This window comes from Serinus canaria, chromosome 3 (assembly GCF_022539315.1).
Source record: "Serinus canaria isolate serCan28SL12 chromosome 3, serCan2020, whole genome shotgun sequence".
In the NCBI taxonomy this organism is placed as follows: domain Eukaryota; kingdom Metazoa; phylum Chordata; class Aves; order Passeriformes; family Fringillidae; genus Serinus; species Serinus canaria.
Window position 1 is genome coordinate 106,022,156 of NC_066316.1, and position 23,733 is coordinate 106,045,888.

The 23,733-nt window shown below is 42.6% G+C and overlaps 1 protein-coding gene across 2 annotated transcripts in view; it reads left to right on the plus strand.

Annotated features, from left to right (window-relative positions):
• The window catches only part of MFSD2B (MFSD2 lysolipid transporter B, sphingolipid), a 46,025-nt gene that overhangs the window by 12,350 nt on the left and 9,942 nt on the right, over positions 1 to 23,733 (plus strand). The window contains exons 4-10 of one of the 2 annotated variants that reach the window (XM_009095693.4): positions 1,177 to 1,300; positions 2,438 to 2,516; positions 12,935 to 13,104; positions 17,305 to 17,395; positions 17,490 to 17,611; positions 19,943 to 20,026; positions 21,340 to 21,420. In XM_009095693.4, the coding sequence (XP_009093941.2) occupies positions 1,177 to 1,300; positions 2,438 to 2,516; positions 12,935 to 13,104; positions 17,305 to 17,395; positions 17,490 to 17,611; positions 19,943 to 20,026; positions 21,340 to 21,420 (751 nt within the window). The remainder of the gene's footprint in view (positions 1 to 1,176; positions 1,301 to 2,437; positions 2,517 to 12,934; positions 13,105 to 17,304; positions 17,396 to 17,489; positions 17,612 to 19,942; positions 20,027 to 21,339; positions 21,421 to 23,733) is intronic. The other variant, XM_050972492.1, reaches the window with a different exon arrangement.

A 23,733-nucleotide genomic window follows, 5' to 3' on the forward strand; every position in this document is an offset into this window, starting at 1 on the left:
GCTGGGGACCAGAGGGGCAGAGAATACCAGAACCTGGCACTTTCCTGGTAAATGTTCAGCTCCCAGTGATGCTGTCCATCCCAAAGAGCAGTGTGGGAAAGCCATTGTTTTACTAAACTATTTACCCACTTGCTCTTTTGTGTTCCAGGTTTTCAGTTCATGATTGCAAAATAATCAGCTGACCCCCAATGTCAGTAGTGCTGTTGTGAAGGGATTAATCTGTTTTCTCTTTTATGTGTTTGGAAATTTTTTGTCAGGATCTTGGTCATCTAAATACATTGTTCAGTGCCTGATTTACAAGAATGCAGGACAGGCCTGATGCTGCAGCTCAGACTTTTAGGAAATAATAGCATCTGACCAGTTTTGTATCATGGAGTTTGACAAATGCTATTTGCCTGAAATAGGTTTTAGACCTATGTCATTAATTGCTGGTTAATGGCAATGTCTGGAGTATAAGTTTCTGTGGTTCTTTTTTTTTTAAGCCACCTTCCTCTCTGAAGATGATCTTTTTGTGTTTGAAGTGATAAAGAGTTAAATGGAGGAAATGATCATCTACCCAACTAGACACAGTGTAGGAGCTTTCACAACGGGCTGTCCATTGTCTCTTTTGCTTTTTTGAGTGTTTTTAAGTGTACCAATATATTTACACTTGCTTGAAGTAGCAGTGAAGACACTAAGTTCAGGGGAAAACCAAAGGCACTAAAATTAGAAGAGGGAATATTAATAATAAGTAAACTCATGTAAAAATTTCTGGAGAATGCAAAGACATGATGACAGATTATAGTTTTTAGTGAGTCTTTCTAATAAATGTGTAATCTGAGACGTGTGCCAAGGAATGGTAATATAGGTGTGCTGTTACAGTGCATGTGAAAAGAAATTATGTCTCTTCTGAGTGGGATATTAATTTAAATGTAGCTCTTCTCTTTCAGACTCACTGGGGTTTTTCCTCTTTATGAAAGTATTAATCTGTTACTTATATATTTTAAATTAATATTAATATATTTTATATTAATCTGTGTATTTAATGCACACTAAATTTTGATATTTAAAAGCATACATTACTGCAGTTAGAAAAACTGCCCATAAATTGTGTTATATTGATTACTAGCAGGAAAATTTAATGTGCTTTGCTATCATTATTTTAAGATTATTGATGTGTGTTAATTTTCTTCTCAGGGTGCTGGCATGTACACCCTTCACAATAATCTCCTATTTTTTAATGTGGTACCTGCCTCCGTTTGTCTCAGGAAGAGTTGCTTGGTATCTGACTTTCCATTGCCTTTTCCAAGCACTGACCACAGTAAGTAGATTACAGGTCATGATGTTCTCAGCAGGAACTTGCTTGTTGTCTGTCTATATTAGAGCTTTCATATTTGGTAAAGTTGTTTTCACATTTTACTTCAACTTCTAGTGAGTTGGTTGATGGTTTCTGCCAATGCTCTTTCAGGTAAATGAACTGCTAATTCATCCAGGCTACCTCCAGTGCCCTCAGCACATTCTTGTATAGATGTTCAGATTCCTAATTCCACTTGGACATCCAACTTCTCATAACTTCTCAGGAGCAGATTAGGAATTCTGTATTCCCATGTTAAGCTTGAGTATTTCCCTAAGTCCTTTATTTCCCCAGTAGAAAGATGGTCCAGAAGACATCCATTTTTGTTTTAAATAATTTCTTTCCTCTTTCTTTTGAAAGAGAAACACAGGGTTTCCATGGCAGTTTTGGAAATGTACACATGTGCCATTTTTGATGGAGGTGAACAGAAAAGCATTTTTTACAAACATTGTGGGATGCAGAGTGCAAGACTTAATTTGGCTACAGATCCCTGGGGTGGTGGGAACACCACAGAGAACTTGGTTATTCAAGCAGGTTCATGTCCCAGTTCCACTTTGCAATGGTCTTAACTAATGCTTAAATTAAGGAGTGTGTGGCACAGTGGTGCTGGAAGACAGAGTAGTTTTCACCATTACCTCCTGGATTTACACAATTAAACAGATATTTGAAATATTTTGGGTATTTGTGTAGTCTTCTGGCTTTAATAAAGTGGAAAACTGTATTTCTTCTTTATGGCTTTGCTTCCTGTTGGTTAGCTCAAGCTAGGACCACAATAGTGTCCTAGTGCAAAGAAAGCAAAGTCCTTTTGAGTCTCTTGGTGAAAGATGTTTTCCCAAGGAAACTGAAGGAGCACAACATCAAGGTAAACCCTCTGGGTATTTTATTATTTATTATTTGTATTCTGGAAGATACTGTTTTCCTTTTATATGCTTTTCAAATCAGAAAGAAAAGGCAGGTCTTTGTGATAAAAAATTGGTTGAGGATTCTTAATGTTCTGAATGAATGTTCTAAATTAATTCCAAGGTCCCATTAAACCATTTTTTTTTATATCAAAGGAATACAGCAGTTTTATCCTGACATTTCCTATGTTCTTTCTTTCCATAGTTATTCCAAGTACCATACTCTGCCCTCACCATGTTTCTCAGCACAGACCAGAAGGACAGAGATTCTGCAACAGCATATAGTGAGTGTGACCTGGGCTCTCTCTTGAGGACTGGGGCTGAGTTTTATTGAAAATCCTTCTTAATCTATAGGAAGTTCCTAGTGATTTGTGTCCCTAAACTGGACTTCTATAAGAATGTTTTAATATGTGATGAAAACAAATTTGTCTTCTAAGGAATTGCAATTTTCTAGTTAAATTGGAGATGTTAATATTTAATTGTCTCAAATTTAATTGTCTGATCAGCTATAAACTCTTTTTGGTTTATTGCTAGCCAGAGGAAACAATAAAAATCACTCTTAACCAAGTCAGGGTAAGGAATAATGATTTCATTTCAAGGTGATTTGTAGGGGAAAAACCAAGAAACATTAAATTAAAGAAAGTATGAAAGTAATTTTGAGGAGTTTGTTGTTTTGGTTTTATTTGGGATTTGTTGTTTTGTTTAGTTGCCTTCTTTTTTTTTAGTTCATATTTCCTTAGATTTATGTGTTGATGTTATAAATTCAAATGCCAAACCTGTTTTCTCAGAAAAAAAATTGAGAACTCATAGAACCAAGACAGTTAATCTCACCAAAAAGGAAAGTAATTTTGTGTGCATGTTCACACCAACTGAAATATCTTTTTTCATTTCATCTGTGTTTTTAAAATTAGTTCTAACATACACCAGGCAGTTTAAAGGCAGATCTTGTTGTAATACAGCTAACACTCTGAGTGTGTTAGTGTCCTGGTTTAGGACAAATTAGGGGAAATCTCCGAAAGGGAGTCCCCTAAAACAAACCTCCAACCACCCCTCCCCCAATACCGGGTTCGGGAAGGAATTCCTCGGAGGAGCAAAGTGGAAAATAAAACCTATTTAATAACAAGTAACAAAGGAACACTCCCCAACACAAGAAAAGAAAAAGAAACCAGGCAGTGTTGTGGAGGGTGCTGATCTTCTTCTCGCAGACTCCGGGGGGTCCTGGACGTCCCAGGTCAGGTCCGGAGCCGGTACGGTATCTTCAGGGGAGGGTAAGAAAGAGGGAAAGGAAAAAAAAAAAAAAAAAGAAGAGCGCAAAAGAAAGCAAGCCAGCCAAGCTAAGCAGCAGCAGCAAGCAAAAGCAAAAGCAGCCAGCAAGCTAAGCAGCAGCAGCAGCCAGCCAAAAGCAAAAGCCGAGGTGCCCGGTCACCCTCACCCTCCCCGCCCCGCTGCAGCAAGACGGCCGGGGGGGGGGAAGAAAGGCCAGACACAACACACGATATTGGGATAAAGGCTGTCACCCCACGACACTCCACCCCTTATCCCATATCGTGAACATACAATGAAAACTTTCATTTCACTTACTCACACCTTTAACACTTACGCATTCCTCTCATCTTACTTGCTCACACCTTTGACACTTACAGTTTCCTTCTGTCTCACATTCAACAAACAATGACATTCATATACGAGTCTCATCCCACAATCAGGTCTCCCTGAGGTACACACCGTGTTGTTCCATCTTTCTGCATTATCCACCATGTATAACCTGGTCCTTGAGCAAAGACAATCCCACGGATGGGTTTGTCTGTACTCGAGGCAGGGTTGATCCATACTGTCTTTCCCAACAAACCTCTGACATGGGCCACTGGGGCTTTATCTCCATCTACTATATTAAGGAGCTCAGACTGCGCAGGACCCGCTCGGTTGGTGGAACCTCTAGTGTTAACTAACCAGGTAGCCTTTGCCAAATGCTGCTCCCAGTTTTTTAAAGACCCCCCACCCAATGCTTTTAAGGTGGTTTTTAACAATCCATTGTACCTTTCCACTTTCCCTGCAGCTGGTGCATGATAGGGGATATGGTACACCCACTCGATGCCATGTTCCCTAGCCCAAGTATTAATAAGATTGTTTTTAAAATGAGTTCCATTATCCGACTCAATTCTCTCGGGAGTACCGTGCCTCCAAAGGACCTGCTTTTCAAGGCCCAAGATAGTGTTACGGGCTGTAGCATGGGACACAGGGTAGGTTTCCAACCATCCCGTGGTGGCTTCTACCATGGTTAGTACATAGCGCTTGCCTTGGCGGGTTTGAGGCAGTGTGATGTAATCAATCTGCCAGGCCTCCCCGTACTTGTACTTAGACCACCGCCCCCCATACCAGAGGGGCTTCATCCGCTTGGCCTGCTTAATGGCAGCACACGTCTCACAGTCACGAATAACCTGAGAGATACTGTCCATGGTTAGATCCACCCCTCGGTCTCGTGCCCACTTATAGGTGGCATCTCTACCCTGGTGACCTGAGGCATCATGGGCCCATCGTGCTAAGAATAACTCTCCCTTATGCTCCCAGTCAAGGTCTATCTTCAACTCCCCTATCTTTGCAGCCTGATGTACTTGCTGGTTGTTTTGCTGCTCTTCATTAGCCCTACTCCTGGGGACATGGGCGTCTACATGGCGAACCTTCACAGGTAACTTCTCTAACCGAGTAGCGATATCTTTCCACTCTTCCGCAGCCCAAATTGGTTTTCCTCGGCGCTGCCAGTTCGCCTCTTTCCATCTCTTCAGCCATCCCCATAGAGCGTTGGCTACCATCCAAGAATCGGTATACAAATAGAGCCTTGGCCACCTCTCTCTCTCTGCAATACCTAGGGCCAGTTGAATAGCTTTGATTTCGGCGAATTGACTAGATTCACCCTCTCCTTCAGTAGCCTCTGCGACCCGTCGAGTGGGACTCCATACAGCTGCCTTCCACCTCCGTTTCATCCCTATGACGCGACAAGAACCATCGGTGAATAGAGCGTAACGTGTTTCTTCTGCTGGCAACTGATTGTATGGCGGGGCTTCCTCAACCCGGGTCACTGGCTCTTGCTCCTCATCTGCGACACTAAAGCTTTCACCTTCGGGCCAATTTGTAATTATTTCCAGGATCCCAGGGCGATTTAACTTCCCAATTCGAGCGCGCTGCGTAATGAGGGCAATCCACTTACTCCAAGTAGCATTGGTGGCATGGTGGGTAGAGGGAACCTTTCCTCTGAACATCCATCCCAGCACCGGTAGTCGGGGTGCCAGAAGGAGTTGTGCCTCTGTACCAACCACCTCCGAAGCGGCTTGGACTCCTTCATAGGCAGCCAAGATTTCCTTTTCTGTCGGAGTATAGTTATCTTCAGACCCCCTGTAGCTCCGACTCCAAAATCCCAATGGTCGGCCTCGGGTCTCGCCAGGCAGCTTTTGCCAAAGGCTCCAGGACAGGCCATGGCTCCCGGCTGCAGAGTAGAGTACGTTCTTCACATCTGGTCCCGTCCTGACTGGGCCAAGGGCTACAGCATGAGCGATCTCCTGCTTGATCTGGACGAAGGCTTGCTGTTGCTCAGGGCCCCAATGGAAGTCGTTCTTCTTCCGGGTAACCAGATAAAGGGGTCTCACAATCTGACTATACTCAGGGATGTGCATCCTCCAGAAACCTATAGCGCCTAAGAAAGCTTGCGTTTCCTTCTTATCAGTTGGTGGGGACATAGCAGTGATTTTGTTAATAACATCCGTAGGAATCTGACGCCGTCCGTCTTGCCACTTCACCCCCAAGAACTGGATTTCTCGGGCAGGTCCCTTGACTTTGCTCTTCTTAATGGCAAATCCGGCTTTCAGGAGAATGTGAATGATCTTCTCTCCTTTCTTGAACACTTCTATTGCCGTGTTCCCCCAAACAATGATATCATCAATATATTGTAAATGTTCTGGAGCCTCACCCTCTTCTAGTGCAGCCTGGATCAGTCCATGACAGATGGTAGGACTGTGCTTCCACCCCTGGGGCAATCGGTTCCAGGTGTACTGCACTCCCCTCCATGTAAAAGCAAACTGAGGCCTGCATTCTACTGCCAGAGGAATGGAGAAAAACGCGTTAGCAATATCGATGGTCGCGTACCACTTTGCTGCCTTGGACTCCAGCTCGTACTGCAGTTCCAGTATGTCCGGTACAGCCGCACTCAGTGGTGGAGTCACTTCATTCAAGGCACGATAGTCCACAGTCAATCTCCATTCTCCATCAGATTTTCGCACAGGCCAGATAGGGCTGTTAAAGGGTGAGTGGGTTTTACTGACCACCCCTTGGCTCTCCAGCTCTCGGATCATTTTGTGGATAGGAATCACGGCATCTCGATTCGTCCGGTACTGCCTGCGGTGCACTGTTGAGGTGGCAATTGGCACTCGTTGCTCCTCTACCTTCAAGAGTCCTACGGCAGATGGGTTCTCTGATAGTCCAGACAAGGTATTCAATTGTTTAATACCCTCCATCTCCACTGCAGCTATTCCAAAAGCCCACCTGAATCCCTTAGGATCTTTGTAATAGCCATTCCGGAGGAAGTCTATGCCCAAAATGCACGGAGCCTCTGGACCAGTCACAATCGGATGTTCCTGCCACTCCTTCCCAGTCAAGCTCACCTCAGCTTCTAACAAAGTCAACTGTTGTGATCCCCCCGTCACTCCAGCAATGGAAACAGGTTCTGTCCCCACGTGTTCCGATGGCATCAAGGTACACTGTGATCCAGTGTCAACCAACGCTTCATAATCTTGTGGCTCTGATGTGCCAGGCCATCTGATCCACACCTTCCAAAAGACCCGATTTTCCCGTGCCTCTTCCTGGCTAGAGGCAGGGCCCCTCTAAGCCAGATTGTCCTTCTTTCCTTGGGCGTGTGCCTTAGAAGTTCCTTCAAGGGGATCGGACATGTCATTGTCATCATCATACTTAACATCTCGGCTACGAGCAACCGGAGCTGCTCTCTTTTTGCTGATACTTCCTCTTTCCTTCAAATCACGCACCCGTTGTGCCAAAGCAGCGGTGGGTTTTCTGTCCCATCTCCTCATGTCTTCTCCAGACTCGCGCAGAAAGGCCCATAACTCAGCCCGTGGGGCGTACCTTCTCTGCCCATCAAAGGAGCGCCAACGTTGGATACCAGGGCTTCTAATTTGTACAGCCGAGATTTGAATAAGGTCCTCCTTAATCTCTTCCCGGAGTTTCTTATGATTCTCCTCTATTTTGTCCTCTAGTTTCTGCAGTCGGGTTTCCACTGCTGCAATTCTGGCATGAGTTGGGCCGTGCACAGAATCTGCATACGCTCGAAGCTTCTTTGACATATCGAGCACAGTCTCATATGTATCATCCCGCTTCATTATTGCTAGGGCAGAAGCGTATTCAGGTGGCCCAAGTCGCACAAGTTTCCTCCACATTACAGGTGTGCATGGTACCAGGTCCGGATCCCTAGTTGTTATATCATCTGAGAAAATGAGCTCTGCCACCGCCATCTCTCTCAGGCGTTGGATTCCCTGTTCTATGGTCTTCCAACGTGTCTGCTGTATATAGAGATCATCTGCACATAAGTATCTTTGTGCTACACTATCCAGGACCCGTTCCCAGAGGCTGTGAGGGCTAGCCCTGCTCATCATACCTTGATCGATGACAGGATCATGTGACAGGGATCCCAAATGCCTCGCTTCAGTACCATCCAACATCGTAACCTCCCCTGCAGCATCCCAAAGGCGGACTAACCAACTAATTATAGATTCGTCAGGTTGCCGTCTGTAATCCTTTCTTAAGCCTCTGAGGTCCTTCAGAGAAAAGGAGTCAGTATTGGCTCCAGAACCTGTGCCCCTTGATGTGGCCTCTGATTTTGGTGAGGGTCCTTCTCCGGCATCATCATCATCATCCTCCACCTTTCGATCGGTCTTGCTTTTACACTTCCCACCTCTTGTATTAGCTGCAACAGCCATGGGTTGAGGCCTATTGTCTGATTCAGCTGCTAGCCTGGAGCCTGGGATGTTAGCTGCAGCCTGGGTCACTGGGATAGTAACCAACTTATCTCCCTGTTCCCTTTCTGCTATCTGCTGCTCCACAGTATCTAACAGAGTACGGTAAACAAACGCCAAGGCCCAGCTCACTGCAGTGATCCTTTCCTCCTTAGTATTACCATGGCACTTCTCCCTCAAATACTTTGCCACCTCGACTGGGTTCTGAATTTGATCAGATGGGAAGTCCCAGTCTATAGGATGAGAAAATTCCTTTAAAGCCTGGCCCATATCCTCCCATTTCCCACTCCAGTCAAGATTTTTCCTGCTTTGTTTTACTCCCAAATCAGGAGTCTCTCTAACCCCTCTCGAAATCTCAGCTTTCATTTTATATACACTCCAGACAGTATAGAAAAGGCTTAGTAAATTAAATGCCAGAAAGATGGTTTCTTTTAAACTCAGGGGAAATTCAATATTTCCTAATAGAGATGTCAACAATTCAGGGGAGAAGAAGGAAGACGAAAGCTGAAAAGCCCCTTCCTCTTCTTCTCCCCAAACAAACTGAGTACACAGCCAGGTCAACAATTTATACATTCCTGAAACAAAGTCCAGCATTTTAAACCCCCGACAAATCATCACACATAAGGCCAGCCCAATGACTATTCTGGTTAATGCTCCCCGCCTACAAAAATAACTTATTAGGGATAACACCAGAGCTATTTTTGGGTAAGGAAATAACCCTAGGGACCACAAAGGTAATAAAACTTCAAACACCCCTAGGGACCAGAAATACCGGCAGGCTTTCACCCCAAATGACATTATGAATAACCAATATGCCCACGAAACAACCAGAACCAAAAATATTATTGTTATAGGGTTTTTTTTCCACTGTCTTTGGCCTCCGTTTCCCGGCCAACGCACCAAAAAGTTAACTGTCCTGGTTTAGGACAAATTAGGGGAAATCTCCGAAAGGGAGTCCCCTAAAACAAACCTCCAACCACCCCTCCCCCAATACCGGGTTCGGGAAGGAATTCCTCGGAGGAGCAAAGTGGAAAATAAAACCTATTTAATAACAAGTAACAAAGGAACACTCCCCAACACAAGAAAAGAAAAAGAAACCAGGCAGTGTTGTGGAGGGTGCTGATCTTCTTCTCGCAGACTCCGGGGGGTCCTGGACGTCCCAGGTCAGGTCCGGAGCCGGTACGGTATCTTCAGGGGAGGGTAAGAAAGAGGGAAAGGAAAAAAAAAAAAAAAAAAAAGAAGAGCGCAAAAGAAAGCAAGCCAGCCAAGCTAAGCAGCAGCAGCAAGCAAAAGCAAAAGCAGCCAGCCAGCTAAGCAGCAGCAGCAGCCAGCCAAAAGCAAAAGCCGAGGTGCCCGGTCACCCTCACCCTCCCCACCCCGCCGCAGCAAGACGGCCGGGGGGGGGGAAGAAAGGCCAGACACAACACACGATATTGGGATTGGGATAAAGGCTGTCACCCCACGACAGTTAGTTAAAAGAAGGAGGCTTTCCAGACCATATCTCTGGCTCTTCAACAACCAAAACCAGACAAACTTTTAGCTTTGAAGCAAATCAATCAGACCCAAAAAAGTGCAGTGAAAATACTTTCAAGATTTCCTGTAAAGATCATAAATTGAATGCAAGAACAGTTGCCTTCCCTCCTACTCTCTTCAGCTCGGCTCTCAGGCCTTCTTTACTAACTGCATTAAGCAAAGTAAAGAGAAAAAAGTCAAATATTGCATGTAAGACTTCTCTGTGTCTTAACCTGTCCTTAAAGTATTCTATTCCTTTAGAATAACTTGTAGGTTTTTTGTTGCATCTGTTTTCTCTTCCTGGCAAGATCCCTTTTCTTTTCCATTAGTCCTTCTAACCCTTGACATCCTTGATTATGTTGAGACCCACAGAGGCACAGTGAAATAGCGAGAAGAACTGAAAATGTAATGTCAAAAATTCTAGATACAATATCCCCTGAGCAACCCAATCCCTCTCCAGAGACAGGAACTGTTGTAATTTGCATTACCATCAACTATCTTTAAGAAAACGTCTGGACTGGCAGTCACAGGACAGGACTAAACAGCAGAAGATTCCAGTTGTGTTATATTCTTTGGCACTGACGGTATTCTGAGTCATCTGGCCTAAATTCTAACTAAATCTATGTACCTAGTATTTTCTATTGTCTGGTTTTATGTCTTCAGAGGCTGTGGTCCAAAGAAATGTGCTTTCTGATCTGCTAGTCCCGTGCAGGGTTCACAGGCATGTGAAACTTGTACTCATAAAAGCTGCTGAACTCTGTGGCTGAGAGGTGTCACACATTTATGGTGTCATGGGTTTAACTTTTGAGTGCACAGCTGTTCTGCTAAACCAAATTAAGGTGGTGGAATGAGCCATAGTTTTGGCTTTTCAAATGTTTGTATTTTTGTGCATGTTGATATAATATTTGTTTGAAGCAAAGTCTTGTAATGGTTATGCTTATGTGAGAACCTTTTTCTTTACCTTTTTTGGTAAGTGTTTTACTTAGACACTTTTCTCTCTCTTTGGGCTTCACAGAGAATTCTTCCTGTTGATAGACTGTCATGGATGCAGTCAGTTCTTCAGGCATTTCTTCAACTGTAAAAGAAAAACAGCTGTGTAATATGAAGTGTGCTCTTAAAAATAAGGTTGGGATCAGAGGATCCATTACCCTCTGCTGGAGACAAGCAGAACTGCTTATTATAAATTTTATTCTGTTGTTGCTATCAATACAAGGTAGAAATACTGGATTCCAAAGTTGCTTTAACATAACTCCTACTTTCATTCTGGCCAAAAATATAACCTACTTCAAGGTACAGTCTGCCGGCAGATCAGCTTTCTTGGCTGATGTGGGAAGCAATACATCATAAATTCTGGGCTCACAAGAACTTTGAAGGATACCTGTTCCTCAACTCTTGCTGCTACTTAGAAAATAGTTTCACAGTGGTTATACTTCTGGTGCCTCTAATGATGCTTCTGGGTTTTATTCCATACAAGTTCTTGATAAAATGCAGATGTAGAGCCCTAGACAAAGGTTATGAATGTGTAGGTGGTGTTTGAATGAAAGGTGTGGTTTGAGTGCATTGCCTTTGCACTGAGCTTGGAAGCTCTGCAACACCCAACTGAGACCAGTTTGTGTCCAAACACTTGAGACCAGCTTGGAGTTAGATTTCCACCATCTGCCAGGATTTCTGTGTGCATGGACTGAATTGCAACATTGCTGGTAAAATTGGATGTGAACTTTGGGGAAGGGGCTTTTTTTACTTCCCTTTGGTTAAATTAATGTTGCACGGCGCCTCAAATTTTCCACTCAAAAGCATTCTCAGTTTGGGAACAAAGTAGCAATGGTTTAAAAGGTCCATGTCTCCTAGGGAGCCTCTCTTCCCTTTTCCTCATTGGATCTTGCACAGCTACTGATGGTCTGAACCCCTCACGACCTGTGTGCATTGCCCTCCCTTTAGATGGTGAAGTATTTTTATTCCTTTACAGGGACATGCAAAAAGTCACATGTCTGAGGTCACTGAAAGCTGTTATAGATCAGGGGGCTCGAATAAACATGATTCTAGGAGCTTTTGAGACAGCTGTCACGTCCCAGAGGGAGCATAACCACCAGGACACAACCTGCTCTGGAAGCATCCCTTCAGAATCCTCCATGGTGCTTCTCAGAAAGGAACTTATGACCCTGGCACAAACGACCCCACTGAAAGAGAAAAAACAGAAAAAAAAGCCTGAAGTTTGGGTCAATGAGAAGTCCATTTCCTCACAAATGGGAACACTTTCCCCCCTATTTTAATCTGTTCATGCGTTCAGCCCTAATGTATCTTTATGCAAAATGAGAAAAATTCTCTGGAGCTAGGACAGGAATTCAGTTTATCTCCTGGCCATGGGGATGCTGGATATGGCCATATTGCAGGGAAACAAGCACAGCAGGCTTGAAATCCCTCAGGGTGAGGAGGGTCTAGAACCCAAATTTCTCACCATTTGCCTTAACACAGCTGAAAGACCTGATCAGGTTGTTGATCAATTTCACGAGATGATGCCAGGGTTAGAGTTTTGTTTTCCTAAGTGGGGGCTTTGGTTGTTTTTTTTTAGATGATCCCTTTTTCTGGTGAGAATTAGTGATCTGAATCGTTCTCTGATGTTGAGGTAGATAGTTCTGCCTGACTCTGGCCTTAGGCAATTAAGAACAGCACCTGCTGTTTCCAAGAGCTTTGTAGCTGTACTATTTCCATAAACCTGAGGCAAGTATCACTTTATTTTACAGTTGGAGGACTCAGAGGTCTGATTAGATAAGTGTTTCACAAGTTGCTGTCAAGTTTGAGATGAACAGTCTGATGTCATGACTCCAAGTCCTACTTTGGAAAACATGGCATTTAAAAATTAGTTCTACTCTGGTCCTCAGGATGAAAGATCTCCATGTTATCTCCTTGTGGCTCCTAATCTCAGCATTTACATCTCTCATGCACCTGGTATAGAAAAGGCTCTTTCATGGATGCTTCTTCTCAAAACTGATGAGAAAATAAATGACAAAACTCTCTTTCCTTGCAACTGCAACTCTCTTCCTTGTTGGCCTTTCAGTTCTTATGTTCTTGGCATTGCTCATTCCTGTAAGAGGAAATAGTTTGATAACCTTTTCCTTCAGTGAGGCAGATGAGCAAGATTCTCATCCTCAGTGCACATTTGTGCTTCCATTCTTTAGGAATGACCATGGAAGTGCTTGGGACCTTGATTGGAGCTGCACTTCAGGGGCAGATTGTGGCCAGTGCTCATGTCTCTCCCCACTGCACTGTGACTCCCTCAGTAAACACCACTGACTCCTGGCATGACGTTCCCAGCATTCCAGACCCCTCAGATCCCCTGTCTCATCAAGTAAGTGTCTATGGGAACGCACTAAAATATCCTATGGAGAGGGGTGGGGATGTTTCTCTAATACCAGATCATGTCCAGCAGGATGAGCATGAACATGACCTCCTTGAGATCAGTGGTGCTGGAGCTGAGGCAATGACCTTGCTGCAGACAATTCTTTCCATCTTTGCTGTCCTTGCAACCCCTTCTCAGTGTGTCACCAGAATTTCTCTGAGGAGCTTTGCAGGAGGTGCCAAACCCAAAAAGCAGCTGGGAGGGACATGGCCACCCTTCCTTTTCACTAGGGGCTGATTTACAGTTTATAGAAGCTTAGTAAGAAAAGCACCTTTTACCCCACCAGAAATACCCCATCCAGTTTTGGGGTCCTCACCACAAGAAAAACCTGGACCTATTAGAGCAGAGCCAGAGGAGGGTCACAAAAATGGTCAGAAGGTTGGAGGACTCAGCCTGGAGGACAGAAAATTCCAGGGAGAACTTATTGCAACCTTTCAGTACAAAAAGGGGATTTTAAAGATGGAAGAAACTTTTAAGCAGAGTTTGTAATGACAGGACAGGAAGGCATGGTTTTAAACTAAAGAGGGTACATTTAGATTAGATATTAGGAAGACTTTTTTGGGTTTTTTTACAGTGAGAGTGACAAGGTACTGGCACAGGTTGCCCAGAGAAGCTGTGGATGTTCCACTCCTGGAAGTGCTCAATGCCAGGCTGGATGGGGCTCAGAGCAACCTGGTCCAGTGGAAGATGTCCCTGCCCATGGCAGAGGGCTGGAATGAGATGACCTTTGAATGTCCCACACAACCCAAAGCATTCTATGATTCCATGAAAAAAGGGTGGATACAGCAGGATCTTTCAGTTCAGCAACACTGATTTCCAGAGGAGTCAGACTGGAGATCTCCTGTACAGATTAGTGGCAATTTTGTGAGTCTTATTTGCAATCTGTACTTTTGTGAAGGTACAAAGCACTGTTGAAAGCAAATGATTGGTAACACCCCATTAGTGGGGGCAGATCTCAGTGATTAACATGAGGAATGAACCTAGGGATCCATGCTTATTTATTTAATTTTCCATGACAGGCTTTTCCTGTAATTTTGCAAAAATAATTTAATCTCCTCATACTAGAGTTTTATATTTTTTGAGAAACAAAGAAGGTTTTGTATCTGGGAAGAAAACCTAAAACCTGATCCAAACCTCAGTTAACACAATTTGATAGTCTTCCATTGTTTGCAGTGGTCTTGAAACAGGCCCTGAATTAAACAATTACATTGTGCAGGGATTTTTTTTTTCCTATGTCACTTGTGAAATCAGCAAACTGTTGGTTCCAATTTACCAACTGCTGGATTCATCCTTATTTTTTATACTTTCATCTGTCGCTCTGTCAGTGCAAGTACCAGCCAGTATATAAAATACCCTATGAAGAGGATTCCTTGACCTGAATCTAATCTCAAATGCTTGGTGCAAATGAGGAAGTACATATTTGTGCTCTTCCTAATGCAGTGGAGTAGCTCCTATTATCATGCTTCAGTAAAATCACAAGCTAAGCTATGTTTTTATCTATGTTTTGGATTTGCATACTCAGGCATCAGCACTGGTGGTCCAGGAAGGTGTCAAAGCCTTGGCTCCCCCCATTCCCAGACACTATTCTTTGCCTCTGTGCCACCTGATCCTTGTTTTTCTGGCACAGGCTTCTCATAGAGCTGATCTGGGCAACAGTCTGAGGACAGCTGGGCTGCTTCTCCAAGTGGCCATGCCATTTTATGGCTGAATAATGTGTTTTTGAAGATGCTTGTTTGGTAACTTGTAGTGTGTGTTTTAATGAGACACAGAATTTCATCCTGCCTTGCTTTTTAGTTTCTGGGACAATGGTTTGATGTAGAGCACTACTGTGTTTATTGCACCTCTGTGAGTTGTCAAGACAAGCAGCTTGAAAAGTCATGGAGCAAGCTGAGTTTCATTGCACAGCTGGTTCCCTGTCTGAATTTACTTCAGACTAAAATCCCCAATTTCTATTTTGAAACCTCTGAAATGGTTTTCAAGGAGAAAAAAAAAATAATCAGTCTTGATTTATTTCCTTTCTGTTTAACCATCTGTGCTTTCCTGCCCTTTTTGAGGTAGGAGGGAGATGGAGAAAGAAACTTCACAATGGGTTGAATGTCAAGTAGTTTTTTATTTTGAAAAACTAGCAAAAATCCATAGTCTAAAGTAGCCAGAGTTTATAGGCAGAGGCAATATCTTTCATTAAACTAGATACTAAAACTGGGAAATTATGGAAAAGCTTTTAGACACAAGCATTTTTCAGATCTGAAGAAGCTGCAGTGTGACTGGAAAGCTGCCCCTTGCTCACACCACACGGCAAAATATGCACCTAATTAATTGCACAATAAAGAGGAGACCTTAATGAGTCTTGAATTTTGGTTGTATGGCTGATGGGCATTAAGTTACAAGTTGAGGCAAGACTGGATTAATTGAAGTATCTCCATCAGGAAATATTTAGAAGAGGGAAAATCTTGACTTTTTTTTAGTGCCCTTCAGGAGTATGACCCTGACTCTTTTAGTCACAAGGACTAATTCTTAGCTGCTCAAGAACACACCTGGTCTTAAAAAGCACTTAGTGAACAACTGGCATTATTTTGCTCCTTACTGAAAAAAGGAAGTGGAAGAAATGGTAATTTTTAAGCTCTCCTGAAGTTGTTACTGTAAGCTTATGAATGGATCTTTACTACTGGAAACCAAACATGGGTATTGATGGAGTTGTAGATGGGCTGACAAGTTTTGTTCAGGGTTAGAGAATCTTATCTGACCTGCCATGAGCATCCTTGATGGTTTAAGCTCAAATGACATTTAATGATGGCCTATGAAACACAACATTTAATTCAAATGCTTCAAGCAAATAAACAAATCCATAAAAACAAAATATGAAAACCATAAAAGAGTCCTGTTACTATTCTTTTTTTTAATCCCCTTCTCTCCTGTCTCAGCTACATTTCAGGATGAAATTGCTTTGTTTATGTGAATTCAGGTATCTCCACTACTGCACTCTGTATTCTGTGCAAGCCATAACCAACAGTGGGAGAGTACTCTGTAACTTAATTTATAGTTCTGATATAAAAAAATCCCAAAACTTTATTCCATATAAAGAATAGCCCTGCATTCCTTTATCTGACCATGTTATTTTCTGTGTAAAACATCTTAACAAAAGCTGTTTTCTTGAAAATTTTCTATTCTTATGTGGTTCGTCTGAATGCATTTGCACCTATACTAAATGTCTTTATATTTTGATGTACATTCTTGTAATTGCATTTTTTAATAACTTCTTTTTAAATTATAATAATTTAATCTACAATATATAACCAATAATTTGGAATTCAGTTTTCCTATCAAGTAATACTTGTTTCATAAAGCTATATAAGCTATCTTTCATAACACAGTATGAGGTAAATTATTACATCATACTAAAGGAAAATACTTTTTAAAGCTTTAATTCAAAGTCAGTGTAATCAGAGTTAGAAACAGTAAATGTGATCTGGTGATGTGGGAGGTATCCTTGGAGGCTTTGCTCCCCTGGCTAAAAGGAAGCAAAGATTTCTGAATTTGCTTGAATATGTCACTAAATACCTGGGAAAACCAGCATGCAAGGTACCATATTCTCAAAACATTGGCATGTAAGTATGATTTCTAAAATTCATTACTATAATCATGTGACATTATTATCATTATGTGTAAATGCAGAAACTGTAGTAACTATGTTTGCATCAGTACTGGGAACTCTCCCATACACCATGAAATTCCAGATTGCAGTCTGTGTAGCCAGATCATCTGGACTTTCTGAAAATTAGAATGTCTCTGTGGATGATGCATGGTTTTGATTAGGTGACTGTGTATGTCTGTAGTTAGTCTCAACATAAGCAAATTTTTAAAACATTCAGGTTGCCAACACAGTAACCCTTTTATTCACTGCTTCTTTTTTTTTTTTTTTTTTCTTTCAAGAAATATATACTTATATGGTCTGAATTTATGCTAAGGCAGGTGTGGTTTATAAATGAACTGCAGAAGTGAACATTTTTCAGAGAGGCAGCAGATGCATCTGGCTGTATGCAGATGGGCATTTCTTCATTTGCAGGTGGCTTACCAAAAAGGGACTGAAATTTTCATAATGACTTGTCATTCTTCTGTAAAAATTTCAAATGTCTTTTTTCCTTTTGAAAGGCAAAAGTTTACATGATTGCAGCAGGGGTCATAGCAGGTGTGTACCTCCTTGGAATTGTCGTTCTTTTTCTTGGAGTAAAGGAAAGGGATGGTAAGTTATATTTAAATGTGCCTCAATTTAATAATTGTTATTTCATCTTCCTTTATTGAAAATATTTTTATTTTATGTATTCTGCTTTTCTTAGATCCTTATGCCTTAAATTCAGACAGAGCAATTCCTTTTTGTAAGGGGCTTGCACTCACCATGAAGCATGGTCCATATGTGAAGCTTACAGCTTCATTCCTTCTCATCTCGACAGCAGTTCAGGTAACTTCAGACCCTCAGTCTGTCTGTTGGCCTCATTCCACTCCCAGCATGGGAGAGTCTGAAATGCAAATAACCTTTGGCTGGTGACTGGAGGGGTGATCTGGGGGGTGTTGCCTTCCCCTGTAAATCAGTAGGGAACCAGACTCCTCTTCTGGTGCCCGGGGTCCTGTGTGGCTGGAGATTGTTCTTACAAAGGAGAAGCAAAGCCAAAGTCATGACCATTTAAAGACTTCTTTTTCTTTTCTGTTCTTTTTTTTTTTTTCTTTTTCATAAAAGGTGAAGAACTAGTCCTAGTGACCCAGTCTGGGTCATTCTGTGTTATCCACCCACAGTCTCCTGTGGTTTCAGTTGTTGAGAGAATGCTTTTTCTCTTCTGTCTGTTCCTCTCTCTGTGTGCCCTGTTTAAACTGTTGCCCCTCTCCTTTGTGGAGATGACTGCTCTCAGGTAGTGGCTGCACTGGGTCTTGTGGAGTCTTTTGTGATGGAAGGCATTAGGTCAGTGTAAGAAGACATTCAGAGGCAGGAGGTTTCACCTGTGTCAGAGCTAGGTAGAGCTCATTTTGAAATGAGGACCTGCAATTGGATGTGGCTCTCATGAAAAGATGCAGTGCATCCCCTCATAGAGAGGAGCTGTAGAAAATCCACTCAGTAAGAAACCCTCACTCCCCATAAGTACAGCAGGCTTTTTAAGCCTGACTTTTAGGACATGTTCAATTCAGTAAATATATTATTTTACTCTGAACTTTTACATATCAGTTGAAGTTTACTTTATTTTGAAAAGCAAATGACTATCACATTTTTGCCAAGAGACTCTTAGTCATGTGAACCATTGATCAAGGGAGTAGCAGGACAGAAGGCAAGAATATGACATGTAAGAGAGCAGTCCTGTGCTCACCAGCAGTCCTGGTGAATTATTAAGTTCCTTGGAAGGACTGCTTAAAAGTTTGTTTGCAAAGAAGCACTGAACTTTTTCATTGGCCTGGATTTGGGCGCAGCATCTGCTAGTCCTTGCTGGAATACCCAAGGGTGAGAAACAATAACAGAAGTTATTTCTGCTCATGTCTGAGATCTGCAGGTACTGTGAGCAACTGAAGAGACAGGGAGAAGATGACAGATGAAAGGTCCCTTATTGTCCACATCCTTCCAGCATCCCCTCAGCCAGCAGGGATATAGAGCACATCTGGTTGCTGGCAGCCAACTACTTGCTGACAGCACCCAGAGAGGAAAAGATCATCTGTCAGTCCATATCTCTCTGTTTTGCTGTTTGTGCAGACTGAAGGGAAGGTGTGAGGGGAGGCAGGAGCTGGAAGCTCTGTTACTCCAGCTGAGCCAGCATGAGCAACCCTTGCTGCTGTTTGAGGGAGGGACACTGATTTTGTGGAATTTAGAGAGTGGATTACTGCCCAGCAAAAAGAATAGGCAGGTAAAGATGCATTGGCTGTAATTCCAGAGTGTGATATCCTATGTCTAAAATTAGGGCAGCATAAACAGGGACACAAACTAGGGAAGGGTTTTGTAGCAATAGAGACAGGATACAACCTTTTGGATATCCTAATTTGTATACAGGTGATTTGCCACTGTAATCTACAAGCACACAAAGGGAGCAAGAATTGATCATGCTGCAGCGGCAGGAGTATTAAATCCTCCTCTGTCACTCTGCTTCTGCAGAATTGCTGGAGCTGGCCCTCTATCATATTCTGGTGTTCAGAATCCCCCTGAGTTCTGCAGAAGCATGGTGGTGGCAGTGGCTTCACCTGTCATATAATACAGTGCAGTTAGATCCTCCCATCTGATGAGGATTCAGATGTAGGGAGATATCTGACCCAAAGCTACACTCCATAGCTGAGGGTGCATACAAAACCGGCTGCTTTACTACAGGAAGTTGGCAGGAGTGTTATTACAGCTGCAATGTTACTTGTTTTGGAGTCAGAGCTTCTGGAGAAAGATTTATGGCCTTGCTGGGGAATAGAAGGGGCGGTTTCTTGCAGTAGCCTGCAGCTGAGACAACACAAGGCAGCTGGGACATAGGGAATAAAGCCTCGAGACAGAATCCTTTCATAGGGCCATTCCTGTTGTGGTCAATTTTATGCTCTGTTAGGTGTGGCCCACCTCTTGCTTGCCCCAATATTACTGGCATGTTATTCCAGTGATAAGGGGATGGTTACTGCTTCTTTAAATCGTTGCAAACAAGGGAAGAATGAGACTCCCAAACCCTACATTAAAAAATCAGTCACCAACTATAGTTAACTGACATGGAGTGTGATGCAATTTTTGTCTTTTTAAAATTTTCCTTTGTCTTTTGGTGGTCACCAAATGTCTTAAATTCAACAGCTGGAGCAGGGGAACTTTGTCCTGTTCTGCACTCACGCTGCCGGCCTCCGCAATCACTTCCAGTATTTGGTGGTGACCATCTTGGTGAGTTGCACTTCTCTCCCAAACATTACCTGGTTTTCGCTGGGCTTTGGCACAAAATTACTGAAGACAAGAAGAGTTTTGTGTCTCAGCAGAGCTGCTAGGAAGCTATACTATCTTTTGCATTGTCTGTTTGAAATAAAGCTGATGTTCCCTACTGCACTTCTAAAAAAATAGTGGTTTGGGGCTTTTAATTAATTCCTTGTTGTTTTTACCTGTAAGCCACAGCTTCTATAAAAGGTAGAAGCTGCTTCTAGAAAGGAGGTTTGGAATTTTACCTCCTTTGTCCCTTTCCCCAGTCCTATGTGCTGAAAATTAAACAACTTCAATTTGCATATTCATACACTCGACTCCTCTGGGCTAGGCAGCTTGCAAGGATAAATATTTAAAATACCCAGAAATACGAAAATTCCTCTCTAGAGCAATTGGCAGTGTGACAAAAAGATCCTTTTGCAGAATCTTTTTTCTTAACATGCAGGGGTAGAATTCTGCTTGCTTAGGTGATACTTATCCTTTCCCACATTATAAGACATATCTTTTTCCAAAACCATTAAAACCAAGATGTTGGAGAGCAAAAGAGGAGTGCTGGGAATCTTTAGCCTCTGCAAGTGATGGTCACCAAGAAGAGACACAAGAGACAGTAGAGTTAAAGGAAGTAAAGACTTCAATATAGCTAAGTATTTATGTCATTATTTAGATGACATTTAAATAAAGGTCAAGTGTAAGGCTGCCATTAGTAGCAGTACTTCAGTACATAGGTACTACATTGCTTGTGGTTGCTGCTGCTAGGGGTGAGTATTTCAGAGTCTGAAACAATAATGTCAACTGCAAGCAACTATTTCTCTTACAGATTGTTCCTAAGAAGGGACACACAGTATGGAATGTACTCTTACGTATATCTTTGGATAGGTTTATCTTGCACTTCAGCTTTCTTCCTGTGCCATGGGGTAGAGCTGAATTCACTCATCATTTGTCAGGTTCAGGCAGTATGGCAAAAGGCATTAGCACAAAGTGTGGCTGTTTGCAGTATGTTTGAACTTTAATGAATGAGCACAGCTTTGACTGCTGTGGCTTGCATTAGAAAAGGAAATTTTAAGACACTATCTTCTGAGATTTGACTGTGGAAAACCCTCTGATGGATAGCTTAACAATGAATTTTAAAAAGTCACTCAAAGGATGAGGAGAAAGAAGAATCTGCATGTTCACCATCCTTTCAGGCTTTTATGTACTAGACAAAGAGATGCCTGTGAGGTCTAGAGCTGAAGAAGACAGTGGAAGTAAGCACAGTACAGATACAGGCTTTTTGTCCCTTGTAGGTATCAGCAGTCGTGAGTGTTCCCTTCTGGCAGAAGTTTCTGCAGAGATTTGGCAAGAAGTGTGCAGCATGTGGGATTTCGGTAAGCAAATCCTCTGAGAAAAAAAATTCCGCTTTTGCTCATTTCGTTTGACAACGAGCCACTTCAGGAGCTCTTTCAAGTGCTTATAACATCAATCCATGTGAAATTTGCTCCATTCCAGAGTTTGTTTTAAATCACTCTACCAAATTTCAGACAGATTCCAAGTTTCCAAAGGAAACTTTTGAGAAATGGATTGATGCCGGAGGGGGGTCCCAGTTTATTTAAGAATCTGCACCAGTTCTCCTCATTTGAAGCTCTCAGGACTGAGCTTCAATGAGGTTTTATAAATACAAATCTGAGTTGCCTTGTGTTGACAAGTTACCTGTTGGGCAAGGCTTGTTTTGTCTTTGTTATATAGTGCTGAGCTGTCTGTAATTCAGTCTCACAGAAGGAAACAAAAGTCTGTTAGATTTCCTCTAGGAGCATCCACATCCCTCTGAACAGGGAGGGACAGTTATTAGTGAAGTAAAGAAAAAGGTGACCTACCTGAGAAAAGAAGCCTAGTTTAACTCTGACACAGCTCTGCAAAGCCAGCTCAGTGAGCCTGCCCTTGTCACTGATGGATTATTTTAAGTCCCTTACTTAGTGCAGACAGCAGCAATTTTCTGTCATCATCCTTGGTGAGTTATTGTATAGGCCTGTTCCTCCCCATTTTCCCCCTGCTTACCTTCAATTACTTATGAAAGAGGAAAGAAAAATTGCCTTGTGCACAACAAAGCAGGAGGACTTGAAAAATCCAGCCCAAAGCCATATGTCAAAATTTGAACAAAGCTGAAAAATTTAGGTCTGGTGACAGAGTTGAACAGTTATAATTTTTGGAATTAAAAGCTGTGTTGTAATGACTTCTAGAGAAACAGAAGTAACGCTAAAACCCAAGTTCCAAATATGCTGAATTGTTATGTGTTTTGAAGTAGGCATCTGGAATTCGAGCCCCATCCTTATTTCTTTTTACCACTTGAGCAAAGAGAAATGCCAAAAGCAGTATTGGCCCATTGACTAGACCTGGGAATGCAGATTTCCTCCTTGGGAAATCTCCTCCTCTTCTACTTGGCCACAAAAAATGCTTTCTTCAACCAACTTGGCTCTATAAATTTAGTTTTACATGACTGGAAAGCCTGTCAGCACCTCTGTAAACATGGTTTAACTTAATTTTACAGTTGAGTTGCTTGACTGTTATGGTCTAAGTGGGGGATGGATTGAAAAAAAGACACCTTTCTGTTTCACCTTGGAGACATTTCTCAGGGGACTCAGTGTGTGCTCAGTGATGAATCTTGTGTCTGACAATGCATCACAGGAGCTTCCTACCCTACCACTTGTGTGATCTGTACAACTGATCTGCACTCTCCCACTATGAAATAAAAGCACATCATTTAAGGCTCCTAAGTTTGTCATTGTTCTACTGGAAGGGAAGGAGACAGGGAAGAAAAAAAAATTTCTCTAAAACCTCACTCAACTTTCAGGGTGAACATGTGATTAGAAATTAATTTCCTGAAAAAAAAAAGGTCACAGTGCTCCAGACTAATTTTTCCTGTTAAGGTGAGTCTATGTTGAAGAGAGCCCTCAAAAAGTTTAGAAGCTGGTGGATAAGCAGCAAGAATCTTGGGTTTCTTCCACTGATATTTCTCCCTTTTTACCCATTCTCCCAAAAGAGATGACCTACGAGTCTAACTACTACTGATTAAGTATCTCAAGTTTCTAGAAGTTTAAGCCTATAATTTCTGGAATTATCAGGAATAAACCTGCTCCCAGGCAGGATCCTTGATAGCATTCTTCCCACAACCAGGTTGGTGCACAAGCTGGAAATTATTCTCTTCTGTTTATTTCCTTCAGCTTCCCCGTGCTGTGTTCATTTAGGGGTCTGCTCTGCCCTCACGGGGCAGACACTGAACTTACACTCAGTGAGTCTCAGCTGCTGACGGGAGGTGAAGTTGTCATGAGAACTTTTAGCAAGAGTGGCATCTTCTTGGTTCATAGTTTTGGCAAGGTGTCTAAAAGCAAAAATGGCTCTCTCCCACAACTCTAGCTTCCATCCTAGCCAATAATGTCTTTTGGCCATGGGTTTGGCAGGATTTAGAAAAATAAGAGCACCTCCTCACAGATAAGCGATTGTTTATTTGCCATCTATGAGCACTGTGCAGCAGGGAGAGATGCCTTTGATGAGTCCTGGCTCTGCAGCCCCATTTCCACTCTCCCATCCTGTTTCCACTTGCATCCTCCCTGCACCTTCTCCTGATTAGCCCTTCATAATGTGCTGCTGCAGAGAGCAGTGCCAGCCTCAGCATCCCAGCTGGGTCACCTTGCACGGCGCTGTCA